Consider the following 15710-nt stretch of genomic DNA (forward strand, 5'->3'; position numbering starts at 1 on the left):
CTAGTTTTATACAAAATAAGGCGTACATACTTTTTTCCCTTGTGCTTCTGTGATTGGCTCTTCTGCATATATAAGAAACAAGTCATTTGCATCCCTACCCTCTACCTTACTGACATGGTCTTACAATGCAAGAGCAAAGTATCTCTATTTTAAAATGCCTTGTCTTCGACACAACTGATGACAATTTTATTTAATAGTGATCCTTTCATTTAAAGGATCAAAAGTATGCATGGGTCAATTCCCTGCACATAAAAAAGAGATTTGTTTATGTTTAATGAGACGGAAGGGATTTTATCATGAAAGAAATGCCTAACAGAATCAGAAACACAAAGTGGTTCCGAAGAATAGCATTGACACTTACTTCTGATAGAGTCACATAAAATCTTCATTTGTTCCACATCATCTGAAGCTGCAAAAGGTTAACCTGCAGGAATCCCAAAATGTGGGCCCAGACAGGTGGTACTTGTACCCAGGTGCATTCACATTGCTGTGGCAGCCCCCAGAGCAGGACTGGCCAAAGTGGTCTGAGAGGTGGGGGCGGGAGCTTTTCAGATGAGTTCCATTCTGTATTCTCCAATTTCACAGACTGTCTTTTGGTTTGTAGAGTGCAACAAGATTTTTACCAATGAAAAAACACATTTTAATTTGCCTTCCAGAAGAATTTCTAGGAAGAATTTTCATTGTTATTATTTAAACTATAACAGTATAAACCTTAAAACATCTAAATTATTTGTTTTATTTTGGCAAAATTAAAGCATCTTTTGGGAAAAAAAAAAAAAAAAAGCAATCCTAAAATACAGGGCTTTCTTAGAAAGCAACATGCATCATATCTTGAACAAGTTACCCGAGCGGTTTCTTCCTCCTACAAACAGACATGATGAATCCGTGTTTCTGGGAACTTCTCTGTCTCTGTCCAGGCTGCTACCTGAGAGGCCAGGCTGAACCCACTGAGAAGCAGGACTATGTTCAAGGCTTGTACTATGGATGCTTCTGGAACATCTTTTGCTCTGCCCACAAACAGAAGAATATCTACTGGCTTTTTCCAGTGGTGCTTATTTTTTTCTCCTCAAATCAGAGTTTAATGTCCTGGGACTCTGACATTTTGGCAAGTGTTTTCTTAACACGCAGGGCTGTCAGTCTGGACGCAGGATTGTGAGCCCAGCATTCCGTCATGAGTTTCCCCATCTGCCTTAGACACTGTGGGAAGGGAAAAGGGAAACTGGGAGTAACTCTAGAGAAACGTTCTTATTATCTGAAAGATTGATACTTGATATCTGACTTAGTTTTGGGTTTCCAAAGTTTCGATACATTTTTAAAAGATACTTTTAAAACCTTATAGATAAAATTTTGTAAAAATTCTTTTTTCATGCAAATTTTAAATGACTAAAACAGATTTTCCTGTCTTCCTTCTGATGGGAACAAGCAAGTGGTTTTGCTGATTTTTTGTAAAAGAATATCTTTGAAGTTAGTATTAAATAAATACAAAAATACCCAGAGTCTGTATTCCACTCCACATGCCCAGATTGTTTATAACACTTGATAATCTTAAATCTTTTATCTAATTCTATACTATTCAAAAAAATCGGTTATTCCTAAATCACAGCTGTCTGCTACAATAATAACATCACACTGTCACATTTAACAAGATTAATGACCTGTGAGAGTCTCACTAAAACTTTATCCTGTGTTCTCCTGTGGTACATCAATTATTAGTCTTTATTTTGAAAAGCACAATTTCACTTCATTAGAAATCCTCAGTGAAGGAATTCAGGGTAATACCAATGCTCATAACCACCCTCAAAATAATATAGCTCTAGCATCTGAAAAAGTTTTCTTCATGGCTCACTGGAAAACATGTATTATTTTTAAGTGCATTTAACACTAACATATATTTATAAACAGTGCTCTGTCCATTTGTTTGCAATGGTTTTGGTACAAGTTTAATGAGTCTTCCTTCCTTCCCCTCTGGGGATGCTTCAAACTCATCTCTGAATGTTCTAGCCTGCCAGAACTCTCCAAGATATGGATGAGTTTACACGCTTAGAGGATGGATGCACAGAATGTAGAGTAGGATATGAATCAGGAAAGGCCAGGCCGACTCCACTCATTTTCTCCCTCTGAACAGCTCCTTTGCAGACCTTAGGTTCCACCACTACATCTTGAGAGTCTCGCTGCATGTGGATTTATTCAAATAGCATCCCATCATCCTTATTAACAAAGATGTGCAGCACAATCAGGCATCTCAACTAGATCAACTTGTATCACTTCTGTATACAGAAAACGGGATTCTTCAGAAGGCTATCTTTTCTCTCATCAACATGAGAGAACATTGCATGTGGTTTTGTCATGGAGAAAACTCACAATGCTTTAAAACACATACAGAGAGAAATAATAGTATTTATGCAAATGTCAGGACATTACCAATAAATTAAATAATATTATCCACTATTCAGGCTAAATGTTAACCCACTCAATATATTTTTTAAGTGGCAACATCAAATTAGAAAAAAAAGGAACAGATAATTTACCCTAGCTCCATGTAAATTATTGCCATGAGGCACCATTCCCATCACCATCAGAATAAAAAAGAATATCTGGAGTTTTGGCAAAAAAGAGAAGTCTATTTAGAGGTTGGTGATACCGTGAAGTTACCTCAAGTCTTACCTCATCACTACTCCATCGGTTTGGGAACGAGGGACGTAGCTTCTTGATGCACACAATCTCTCTCATGTCCTCGTAAGATGGATCACTGGGCACTAGATCATGATAGGGAAGCTGGTATTCTTCCACTATACCTGAAAATACGGTTTTATTATTTTTTCTGTGAAGTGAAAATAAAAGTCTAACATACAAATTGTTCTCAAAAAAGTTCTATCAGTACTAAAGACAAGTTCAGGCTGAAAAATAGCAAAATAAATATTGAAAAAAAGGTGCCCAAATGACCCTTAATCTGATTTTTTAAATGACTAGAAAGCCTATTGAAACATATTATTATAGGTCTTCAAGTCTTTTTTTCTCATTTCCAAAAACTAAGTAAAACAAGATCTCAAATTTATTTCCTAGTTTATGAAGGCTCCTGTATGCCAAATTAAAAAAACAAAACAAAAAACAAAAAAACTATATTAAATCTCAACACAAATTTGGCAGACATATCCCAAACTCATACTGCATAATATGTGATTGTTTCTATTATTGCAGTTTGAGATTATGAATTTCATAATAAATTTGGGAGTGTATTTTACTTGAAAAAATGTCAGATTTACATTTTTTTCTGCTTAATCATAAGAATATGTTTTTATACATTTAAAATTTTGAAAATCACACACACCTAAAAATATTAACCATGATTTTTTAGGCGTAGAACTGTTTGATTTTTATTCTTTTAATTTTCTGTACTTATCCAAACTTTCTACATGGACTATATTATTATTAGAAAAAATATATATTGTTAAAAAGAAGGATTAGGAAATACAAATTGATGTCATTTTTAGGGAAATGACACTTGTCATGCTGAATTCGATCTCATTTTTCCTAGTATCTAATTTCTACCTTTTTCCTCTTATTTTTTAAAAAAGCAGGCTACTTACAGCTTCATTCGCACTCCATCTGATTAACTCCTCACAATAATTATAAGCAGGCTGCCCTCAGAGGACACTGCTGTGAACAATCTTTCTGATGCACTTTTGCTCCCTCATCTTAAATCATCTTTTATAGAAGTGTCACTGCTTTTTACCTGAACAATATGATACCACCAGGCTGGCAGATTTTCCAATGCATCATTAAATTCACTGGGGATTTATTCTGACAAAATCTGGAGTCTATATTGTGCCGTTTAAAAAAGTAAACTCAAATGCATATATCAAGGATGAAAAGGTTCAAAAATTTTCCCAGACCATTCCAACTCACCACATATTCTGTCTCCTGCTGAGATTTTAGAGCACTATTATATGTATTATCTATATTAATATTTCCTTCCATTGTGTTTCGCCTCTATGTGAGATAATAAAAGCACAGGGTCTAACACATAGGGGATGCTCACTTCGTTTCTAATTCTCAAGACAATGGCTCTGAAACATCTTGAGGGCAAGGACCGTGTCCATCTTACTCATCTCATCTTTTCTCAGTGCCTAACCCTGGTGTCATTGCCTGGCTGGACTGATGCATCGACGCTGGGGGAGGTGTATATACTACAACAGGCACAGAGCTAATAATATAAAATTATGAATTAACCAAAGTCTATCTTTGAACTACAGGCCTTATTCCTTTCTCATTATCATGCAATTACATTATCAAAATGTCCACATTAGTTGCCATTTAATTGTTCCTGAAAACTCAAAACTTTCTCTCTTTTCCTTCCAAAGTTTGAAAGACCTTCATCTGGATGCATCTACTTCACCCCAAACTACCTGAATGAGAAAGATTAGCCCCAAACTTCTAACATCTTCATAAAGGAAAGAGTTGAAGAATAGAATTTTGTGTGCTTTGCCTCCTTGAAAAAGAAAGTCATTTGTTGAGAGCCTATTATATACCAAGCCTGGAGGTAGGTACGCTATTTATCTTTTCTATTTTTATTAAAGTATAGTTGATATACAATATTTTATTCATTTTAGGTGTAGAACATAGTAATTCAACATTTATATAACATTAAATTTTACAAACACTTTTATGAGACAGCATTATTATCCACACTGCACAGATGAGAAAGCTTGGTTTTGAGGGATTAAGTTACTAGCCCAAGGCCATAGAGTTGGCAGGTGGTAGAGCTGGGAACTCACATCTCTGACAAATACATGAAAATCTCATGCAGAGACAGGGGAACAGTTTAGTGCCACCAGTCTAGCAGATTATCTAATGCATCATTAAATTCACTAGGGATTTGCTCTGACAAAATCTGGAATCTGTATTATGCCATTTAAAAAGTAAACTCAAATGCATATGTAATCACAAAGGACCAGAAGGTTCAAAAGTTTTTTCAGACCATTCCAACTCATCACATTTTCTATCCCCTGTTGAGACTGCAGAGCATAATTACATGTATTATCTATATTAAAATTTCCTTCCATTTGAGAGATTCCTTCCTCTCAAATCTCCAGAGGCAAAGATATCCCTAGCAAATCAAGAAATACTTCTCTTGTTTTTAAGCTGAGAATCATTTCTCCTATATTCCAGCCCACAGGCTTTCAAATACAGGCGTCTTGTGGCCCTATTTGCTTTAGATGTTCAGCAGAACATAATTAGAAAAGTAATCTTATACTCTACTACTCCTATAAACCTATCTCAAATAAGTGTAAACATATTAGTAAAAATATAAGCTCCTCGGCTCTTTAAAAAAATAAAATCAAGGCATAGGCAATTAGTTAATATATATTATATTAATTTATATCTTGGTTACTTCTTTTATTCTTCATAATTATGATGGGAGATTTATTCAATATCTGGTTAGGAAAAGTTTCATACATTAACTTTCCTTTTGGACAAAGAGTTCTATCACTTCAGAGAGAATGTGTTCTACTTTAAATTAAGCTTATGAAAGGCTCAGAATTCCCAGAGCGATTAGAAGGCATAACATCACTGAGGATGATCTTTCTACAAAAGTGCGAATGCCTAGTTATTAACTGTTTCTCCTTATGTTTAAATAAGTTAAGTTTCTACCAACCAAAATGAAAATGTTAAATAGTTGCTAACGTGTACTGAGTGCTATTTATAGACTAGAAAGTTTGAATTCTCTTTACAATCATTGAAAACTCACAACTGTCTGAGGTTGATATAATAATTTGCCTCCTTCTTAAGATGAGAAAATTGATACAAAGAAAAGTTTAGTAACTTGTCAAAGAATAAATACCAGTACTAGTTAAAGTACAGGCTACACTTTTGGAATCTCCGGCAAGCTTGAGCTTTCATGAAGGCGAGTTTAACTTGAGGAACAGCAGCAGCATCAGGGTTTATTCACAAGCACAACCATGAGTAGAACCATAAACATAGTACTTGATACTAAAGAGTCTAAGACTCCACTCTGCAGATGCTGGAGCCTACTCAAAGACATGTTAAGTAGCAGTAAGCAAAATACTACAAGCAATAACACCTCAGGATATTTAAGAATGTCTTCTTATTCAGTTAGTTTTACTAGGAAATCCTTATGTTTGTAAAAAAATCATCATAACCAATATGATATTTATGTTTTAATTTCCTTTTGAGGTAAACTGATATTTTCAAACTGCTTTATGAGGCTGTTTTATAGAAAGTTAATAAGTAGGGCAGTTAAAAAATGGGTATCTCACCCCACACTTATATCTCTAACTGCATCTGCACAAAGAAAGACACAGGAAATGGGGCATTGGAGTTGGGGATGGGGCTCAGAAGGTTGGTAAGAAGATACTGGAAGGGGCAAGGAAGGAGGGTGACCTGATGGAGCAATTGCTGGAAGAAGAGCTTGAGAGAGATGAGACAACACATATAGTAGAAGGTGTTGATCTTCGAAAAGGCAAAGGAAGTTGACAATGTGTCTACAAGAGATTTTGCAGTAGTAGGTGGTAGAAAGAGGCAGTCAAAGATAATTCTAAAATGTGAAATATCATTTCCTGGGAGAATTGTGACTGCATAAACAGAAATAAAGAGAAAAATAAAATGTTTTTTTGTGTGTGTGTGTGGAAAAAATGGTAACTTTGACTTCCGGTCAGAAACAAAGAATCTGTAATAGCTCCAACAGTATCACTGTTACTTACCTCCTGATACACATCTCCTAGCAACCTCCCAAAGGATGAGTCCAAAACTGTACATGTCGGCCATGATGTAAGACTGAAAGTGATTTCTATTCAAGCTCTCGTCCAACACTTCTGGAGGCATATAGCGTTTGGTGCCAACTCGAGTGTTGGGTGGTATGTCAACTTCATTTGTATCACTAAGGAAAATTAAGCAGAAGACTATCAGCATTAAAGAGGACCAACAGATAAATTAAGGTGAGTCCTGAACCAAGGCTTTAGTAAAAGGTCAGGGAGGATATACCCCTTCAAGGAAGAGCATTTCCTTGAAAAACATGTCTTTCCAAAAGTTATATTAAATATTCATAGGTAAAATCCCAATGAGGATGACATTAAATCAGAACAAAGCTGCAACATATAAGACTGTATTACCACTAGATCAAGTACAAACTCAATATAATTTCTAAATATCTATTTATTAAATGTCTAAAAAATATCTTCCTTCTCTTCGTATTTTAATTGCTTTGCTCTTAAAACTGGCATGTGCACATACCAATTTAGACTGTTTGAGACAGTATTTTTTTAACCTAAGTATTGTGAGGCTTTTAGATCTACAAACACATAAAAAATGAGCAGGGAGAAGAGGGCCAGCAAAGATTTGCAAACGTTTTACTTTGATAAGCAGGGACCTATAAAAAAAGCTTTCTACTATCGCTATCATTTCATGAATCAAATAAGATATATTTTAATAAAAGGAGGAAAAATAATTTAATATCTTTGGTTTTATGAAAATTTCACATGTTCTATTGTTATTAATTCCCCTAGACTTGGAAGGAAATTCATGCTGGATGGTCACCCATCTACGGACTGGCACTTGAGAATCACTGCTTCAGTGCAGTGAGCTGGCGATGAAGTTTTGAGACCATGTTTCAAAGTGGTTGAACTACTATTGCTTGATAGGTTGATGATTAAATAAGATGAGAGGTGTAAAATCAGGGCCAGCACAGAACTAAGCACATAATAGAGGTTAAACAAGGAGCACCTGCATAGAAACTAGTGAAACTAAGAAGAGCAATAAATTTCAGCTTTGACAGACGATGAAACCATAAAACGGAAAAGGTACAAAAACTCCGTTATTAAACTGAAGTTTGTGGAAAATCTTGGATAAACTTTCCTATCTCCTAATCCCCAAGAAAGTATTTTTTTTTTCGTCACACTCATTGACTCTCAAGTGTGTACATGTTTTTTCTCCTCAATATTGAAAAGAGGTGTTTCAACTATCATCTTTATCATTCTGAGTTACAGACAATACTAAATTTACTAAAATACTAATTGTTTTTGAAAAACACTCTCTGGATTTGAACTTACTGCCTCAATCTCTATCTTCTAAATCGTAAAATATGTAGTATCACTTGGGAAAACTTGAAGGGTGGCCGATGTCCCTCTGCGTATTTAAAACTGTTTACATTGACTAAAACTTATAAATGCAAAGCTTCTTTTTAAGAACCTTTTAAACTCACTTCTGGCTAAAATCTTTAATCTAATTGCAGCAGACTTGTCACCAGTGTGCTCATTAGGCCCCTTATGATCTCCTAGGAGCTATGACTCCAAAGGAGCCCCTTTTCCTAAAATAAAAGTAGACATGTAAATTTTTTAAAATGAAAAAAAGAAAAAAAAAGGCTCTACAGCTGGTATTCCTTACTATCAGTAAATGTAAATCTAAGTGTTCTGGACTCTTTCCTGACTAGGAAAAGAAATTAAAACATGAATTCTTAATATTTACCCACATGGTTTAACAAGAAAATGTCATTTATGTACCAAAATCGTAAATGGTAACGAAGGAAAGTGAGTTGAAAAGGAGCTTAATTAGAAATTAGAAAAATATCAGATTTTGCAAACACTCCACCTTCAACGATAAAGTTTTCTCCTCCTCTGCTACCACCTGTAGACCTCTCCTGTGCACACAGTAGGTATTTCATTAATGTGTTACATGTGTGTTATAATTTATAATTTTGAATCATTAAAGGAAGACAGTGGTGGCCCCAAGTAGGAGGTTTGCAGATGGCAAGAAGCTGGTAAAGGGCCTAAATGATATTTCAGAATATATACTGGGAAATGAAACCAAGAACAGGCTCAGCATGGTCCTGACAGGAGTGCTTTTAGATAAGAGATATACTCTGACCACAGCTGATAAAGATTTTAGACATTTCCTTATTTCATTATTACTCTTAGCTCCTTAATGTGTCATCTTGATTTTGAGGGTCAGGAACAGCTAATGGAATGTGTGACATCGAAACATCTATGGGAAAACTGAAAGGTAATTGTTACCTAATGATAGAATCGATTTACGATTTGTAAAGGCCGGACTATATGTAGTTTATCCCTAAACTCTCATTCCCTCAAACACTGAATAAAATACAGTCAAGTTTTTGTTGTTGTTGCTGCTGCTGTTGTTGTTGTTTTTGGTGCATCAAATCCAAAAAAAAGAGCCCCTTAACATAAGTCACGAATACTCAGCACTACTGCCCCTCCTCCACCTTGCTCTTCCCACCCTAGGAGTTTTCCCTCACTGTACCTGAATAAATGTCCTCATCTGGTAGTATCTGAGTACATATCTGTCTTTGAACCTCAGATTGTAAGCTTTTTTCAGCCCTGAGCATCCCTCATAATCATTGGGTATGTCCCTAAAGAGTATGGGGCCTGATCTATCTCTATTTACAGTTTGCCTTGCACATGGTAGTAAGTTAGATACTTTAAATGAAAGAAGAAAAAAATGCCTATTTACAGGAAGCTCCACTTTGGATAATTTAAAGAGAAATGTAAAAATCTCTATTTGTATAGCTCATAAAATGAGACATTATCGATATTTAGGAGAATAAACAGAATTTTGTTAAGCAAATTAATTTTGTAAAAGATTACTATTAACCTAATAACAAATGCCTTTAGCACTACATTTAAACAATAAGCACGCCAATTATATAAGTAATTCATATCTGATACCATAAATTATCAGATCCTCTAAGACATAGACCTCTGCCCCTTCTTCCCTCAGGAATGTGTCTATATTTGAAAGTAATGAAACCACATTTCTCTCTCAGGTTTTCAGAAATATCATCTTACCTGTCCTAAATAAGAGCAGAGAAAAACAGTTGTTAATCTTCAAGGCTACAAACAGAAATTAAAGTGACTGAACACTGGGGCACCAAAAATAAAAGAAGAGATGGAAGTAGAGTCGGATGGTATAGAGATGTAACAATAGGGGATGAAGTAACTGAAGAAAAGGGCCAAGGAGAAAGAAGGAAGTAGAAAAGGTCAGGATCCCTTCGGCTTTCCCTGGCTTTCTTTTCCATGGAGGGGTGGGATAGGATGAGAAATAAAGTTGGCAGGGAAAAATGGATATGCATAAGAGGCAGAGTCGGGAAAAAAAGAACTTCAAACCCAAAACATAGTCACTGCAGTGGCTACGTACATATGTAGTCGAATTATAAAATCATATTCAGGAAAGACAATAGCAACTTCCAGATACTGCTTATGTCTGCAAGGGATACAGGGGAATAAAACAGGGAGGAGCATGCACCAGGGCTATCTTCAACATTATACTTCTTTTAAAAAGAAAGACCAGATAAAATAAGGAAATTGATAATGTTTGTAAATGTTACACTTTTCTATATGTTTAAAATATATTATAATTAAATATATTGTAAATAAAAAAATAAAAATATATAATGTACTGAGTAGGAAATGAACAGTAACTTGGGAGGTAGGGGGTAAGGGATAAGTCAGCAAGGGAGAAGAGAGGTTCTCCCCTCTGACCTAGGGTCATGACAAGATGTCAACCCTCTGTAGGAAAAAAATCAGGAAAAATGTTCTGGTAGCATCAATTTTCTACCTAAATTTTATGCAATACCCTATATCCCAGTAATGTCTTCAACCTTGAGCTGATAATTTTTGGGGAAGAAGAGCCAGCAGCTACATCAAGTGGAAAAGGCACCACAAATATCAAAGGTTTAAGGCTGATGGAAAAGAGGAAAAGAAGCTCCTTGGGGTTCCCATATTCGCTGTGAATGACACTGAGCTCCCTACTGTATTCGGTAGGAATGAGGATGACAAAGTCTAACTTGATTTGAATTTTAAAATGCAAGGTGCCCTCGGCTGGGGCTGCATAAAGAGGCATGAACATGAAGTTCATATTTCTGGCCAAAGTCCCCGGAAAGACAGCGGTATGATATAGAAAATGCCAGCACAGTGGACTAAGAGGTCTACACTGATGACCAAAAGGCTTCCCAAGTGCGTGCACACTTTGAGTGGCACTTCTCACCTAGGACTCATAGGTGAGAGAGTTCTCAAGGTCACTGCTTCAGGCAGGAAGAAAGAAACAAAGGCACTGATACTGTGAGACAAAGAGAGACTGAGGGGAGGAAAAAATACAAAACTAAGATGTTTTTCTCCTCTTCCACAGTTGCCAGGGAGGGGCTTACTAGGAAAGGAACAGTGACAGCAATGCACCCTGCTGGGAGATGCATAGTACCACTAACATTGTTTGAAATTTTGGCACATGGTGATCATTGTGATGGAGTTTCATGTCTACAGACAGTGTACCACCTTACTGCCTGTACCGGGTGGGCTGCCTGCAGTGTCCCCTTGATGCCGAGTAGTGTGTGTGCACCACAGGGTTCAAAGTAACTAGGGGAGGAAATCACATTAGTCCCATTGATGCAGAGAGGCTGAAAGTGGAGCCTCCAGCTAGGATCCTGAACAGGCTGGAGAAAGAACCTGAGCACCGCACAGGCAGGACTAAGCAGAGCAGGGCACGCCTTCTACCCTCGGTATCATGCACTGGATGAAGATTTTTATATTGATGGCAGGGAATAAGGGGATTTAAAAAATATAGAACCCATCTCAATCTTGTTTTGTATCAAATATTTGCCATGATAATTAAGCTTCCTAATTATATACCCAAAGTCAGAATTCTTACAAGAAGTGCTATGTAAAGGAAAAAGCCACAGCTGGGTTCAGCACAGTGCACATTCCCACTAGGCTGTCAATGGAAAGGAAGACTTTCATGAAAGCTGGGGCAGTGACAGCCAGGTTGTGGCTCTACCTCGTTGAGCCTTTGGGCACACGTGTGGGTCTTCTGCTGGATGTTGCTGATGCCCAAAACAGAGAGGAAAGAAGAGAGAAGGAGAAAGGCGATAAAGAGGTAATAGAGAAAGAAAAGAAGCAAACACTGTACACCTTTAATAAGCTAAAAGCTTTTTAAAACTAAGACCTAAACTTTAGAGAACAGTGAAAAGAAGTGCGGGGAGCGGAAGACATGAGAGGGAGGACGTTGGCTTGCTTGTGGTTTACACCCGGTGCTTGAAAAATCAACCACACACGACATATCACGGAGACTATTAAGTCACCTCTTAGATGAAAATGACCTCCCAAAGCATGAACAATTCTCACGAGCTTTGAGAAGAGGCTGTCCACACCCCTCTGTTTTTACTGGAACATCTTATAAATAGCTACGGAACTGATGTGCTGCATTGACCTCTGCCTAGTCACATGTTAACCAAAGAGGAAAGTTTTCTGCTGTACTTTTCAACAGGATTCATTACTTCTGTAATTAAATCCTGAGAAATCTCAAGGTTTCTTAGAAACAGAACTTCAGAACTGAAAACTCAACAGAAGGTGGATAGGGCTGCAGAAATCTTGACTGGGAGAGCTGACTCAGCCTCTAATTAGCTTAGTTCTGTGCCTTTGGCAAGTCATTTAGCCATGTCACTTTTTTCAAAAACCACTAAGTATTCAACCCAGACACAGTGCTAAAAATAGTGACATCAGTAAGACTAAGGAAATTTAGTGCCCTCTGGGCTAGGCCACTCTGTCTCCTTTGCACTTGATAATCACCAATTGGGAGTTCTGTGTTACAGCCCAGTCTTCGCTATAGGATTTCTATTTAAAATGTAACACCTCAGAGGCCCTAATCCAGGATTTATCTTCCCCCTGAGAAAATATATTATTCTGACACTGAAGTACCAGAGAAGTTGCTTGATCCTCCAGAGTAAAACATGAAAAGCTTTGTTAAGTTCCTTTAAGGGATTTCACGTGTCATTGTTTTTTCCCCACAAGAGAGATCTGGAGGCAAGGTAATGTCTGCCACGGCATCACCTGGATTAGAGCAGGAAATGTATCAGCACTTACATCATTTTCAAGTGAGTGTATGAAGAAATCAATACAGGATAAAAAACAAATTATATGAGCAGGAAATCTCTAAAGTACAGCCTATTCTGTGGCTCTCAACTTTCCTAGGAACCTCCCAGAAATGACTCAAAAGCCTGAGAGAACACTTACCACATAGAGACCAGAGTAAAGATTAAGTTTCATTGGAAGTTCACATATGAAGGGTGAGAACTCAAGACTGGGTTAGCTGTGACCCTACACAGATAACTAAATATCTGTGTGTGTGCATATGCACAGACACACACCCCCAAAATAGGAAAGTCAGGAAAAGAGTAGAAGCCAAAGAAACATATAAAGCAAGGTTTAAAAGTGGGCTCAAAGACAGAAGAGCATAGTTCCTTTGAAACATAGCAAATAAAGATGTAAAAAGGACATATGCAATTATCACATGCAACCACCATTTAATGGAAGAGGAAACTGAGGCCGATAACGGAAGTGGTTTCACAGCTTCTCTTTAGCCATACGAGATTTGTGCATCCCACAGCCACCACAGTTGCACATCTAAGCCAGCATCCTCAATCTTTCCTCTTTTGATGAACTAGTCTAAAAATGCCAAATAAATCTCAGAATTATCCCTTAAACTATTCCCCTCTATTTCCTAGAATCGAAGTTTTCATGGAATTTAAAAGGTCATTCCGTTCATTCCCCTTACATTAATCAGAACAAAGTTTCAGAAATATTATAGACACCCACTTTCCTTGTTCGTTTTGAGGTCTATAAAGATGAGTTCTCAATTACTTTTATATAGCCAACATTTATTGATTCAAAACAATGTTAAAATACCTATAATGGGTAACTCACTAGGTCATGTCAAATGGGAAACATATTAATTAATTTGGCATGCTCTCAAGATGCCCAAAGACTAGTGAAAAGGATGATGTATTACTAAAATAATTATAATATCAGCAGACAAGGACCAGGGAATTACTGCGAAGTAAAAAGATGATGTCATTATTCCTAGCTGGGGTATGAGTAAAGTGACTTAAAGGTAACTCTGAGATTAAATTAAGGTACATGGAGAAGCAAGGGCTTTCCGAGCTAGAAACTGTACAGTCAAATGCAAGGCAGTAGCAAACATGGAATATATATGGAAAAAAACACAAGTACTTCAGTTTTGCAAAAGAAAGCATACAAGTTGGAGAATTTGCGGGATATAAAGCTAGAAAGGTGGATTTAACTCAGAATGTGTAGAATTTCTGCAGCTAAGAAATGTCCTTTTTTTCTTCATCCCACAGTCCATAAGGAATCACTCATTTATCCATTATACAAGATTTTAAAGCAACACCTCAATAATGGGCATCAAGGAAAGGAACTAGGGATGCAAACGAGAAAAACATGGTGTCTGCCTTCATGAAGCTTAGTCTCCAATGCAAAGGATGAATAAATAGTCAATGATTATTGTAGAATAGTGTGAAAAAAATGTCATGATAGTATGCACAGGGTCTCACAGGAGGATAAAAGAAAACTAACTTTTTTTTTTTTAAAGAAGACTAACTTAAAGTCAGACTTGTAAGGGAATAGTAGGTGACCCAGAGGAAGAAACTGTGAATAGAAAAGGGAATGTTGGATATTCAAGTCAAGATAAAAGCATGGTAAAAATACTTGAAGGTGTGACAAAGTATAGTGTTCAGAATATAAACTACATTTTAACCCAAAGACATAAGAAACCATGAAATTATTCTGATGTCTAAAACTATGCTTCAAGAAAATAAATCTAGCAGCATCATATAGAAAAAAAAATAGAAATAGGAAAGATGAAGAGGAAGTAACTACAAAAAGTTTTACTCTAGAATCTAGAAAAATGGTAGAGAGAACTCAAACTGGCCCAGTTCAAGTGGGAATACCATGGGGACATAATTCATTCAGTTGAGTAAACCAAAAACTTAGGAAACAAAGGAAATGTCAAGTACCTCACACTTTACAATGGATCAATCAAAATGGAACTAGGAAAGAAAAGCAGGAAATCCAGCAGTAGGAAAATATTTAAGTAGACAGAGGCAGGCCCTCTAGAGAGAAAGAAGGTGAACTTGGAATAAAAAGGTACATCATGAAAACAGAAGGAAGGAAAGCTTAGGTATTGTGGAGGGTGGAATGACAATTAGAAAGCCTTGTGGTTACAAAAGATCAATAAAGGAGATTCAGAAAAAAAAGGAGCAGAAACCAAATTATACGTTATTATGAACTACTAGATTGTGAAAGCAGATTACTCTTTAGAACTCTTGAGAAATTAAATGAGAAGGAAAGGAGGGAGGGTGGTAACTTGAGAAACAAAATGGGAAAAATTATTTGGTAAAAAAGACTTGAAAATGGTTGTGTGATAAGTTAAAAAAAAGAATTCAGGAGAGATTAAGGATTTAATAATCTTTATGGGGAGGAGGTTCACATTTCAAACAAATCTATAGTCCAAATCATTTCCTCCTGCTTTGTTTTTAAAGATCAAGAACTTTGATTTGTCATCCTCTAAATGGTGAAGACCTTCTTGTATTGGGGGCCTGTTTTTAAATCACACCTCTTTCTTCATTTCCGTGTGAAAATACAAATCTACTAGTCCTTCCTCATGAGTTTTATTTTCCAAACTTTTCATCATTTCCATGGCTTTTCCCTTGTGCTCTTTCCCATATCCTGCAGAGTCATCTTTCAAAAAAAAAAAAAAAAAATCCACAAGAGGGTCCAAAAACTAAGCCTAAGATGAGTGTTTTAAAAGGTTATATGATGATTCTCCTCTATGCCAGTGGTTTACAAACTCATTTTGTTTGGTTGGTTTTGAAAGCAGAGTAACCATTTTTT

The 15710-nt window shown here is 36.5% G+C and overlaps 1 protein-coding gene across 12 annotated transcripts in view; it reads right to left on the bottom strand.

The window, feature by feature from the left end:
• Positions 1–725: 725 nt before the first annotated feature.
• BMPR1B (bone morphogenetic protein receptor type 1B) overlaps positions 726–15710 on the bottom strand; it is a 326532-nt gene continuing 311547 nt past the window's right edge. For all 12 annotated transcript variants that reach the window (XM_036227685.1, XM_036227684.1, XM_016144341.2 and 9 more), the window contains 3 exons: positions 6723–6898; positions 2665–2795; positions 726–1197 (listed from right to left, as the gene is read on the bottom strand). In XM_036227685.1, coding sequence (XP_036083578.1) covers positions 1072–1197; positions 2665–2795; positions 6723–6898 — 433 coding nt within the window. In that variant the 3' untranslated portion in view covers positions 726–1071. The remainder of the gene's footprint in view (positions 1198–2664; positions 2796–6722; positions 6899–15710) is intronic.

Source organism: Rousettus aegyptiacus, unplaced genomic scaffold (genome assembly GCF_014176215.1).
Source record: "Rousettus aegyptiacus isolate mRouAeg1 unplaced genomic scaffold, mRouAeg1.p scaffold_m13_p_10, whole genome shotgun sequence".
NCBI classification, from domain to species: Eukaryota; Metazoa; Chordata; class Mammalia; order Chiroptera; family Pteropodidae; genus Rousettus; species Rousettus aegyptiacus.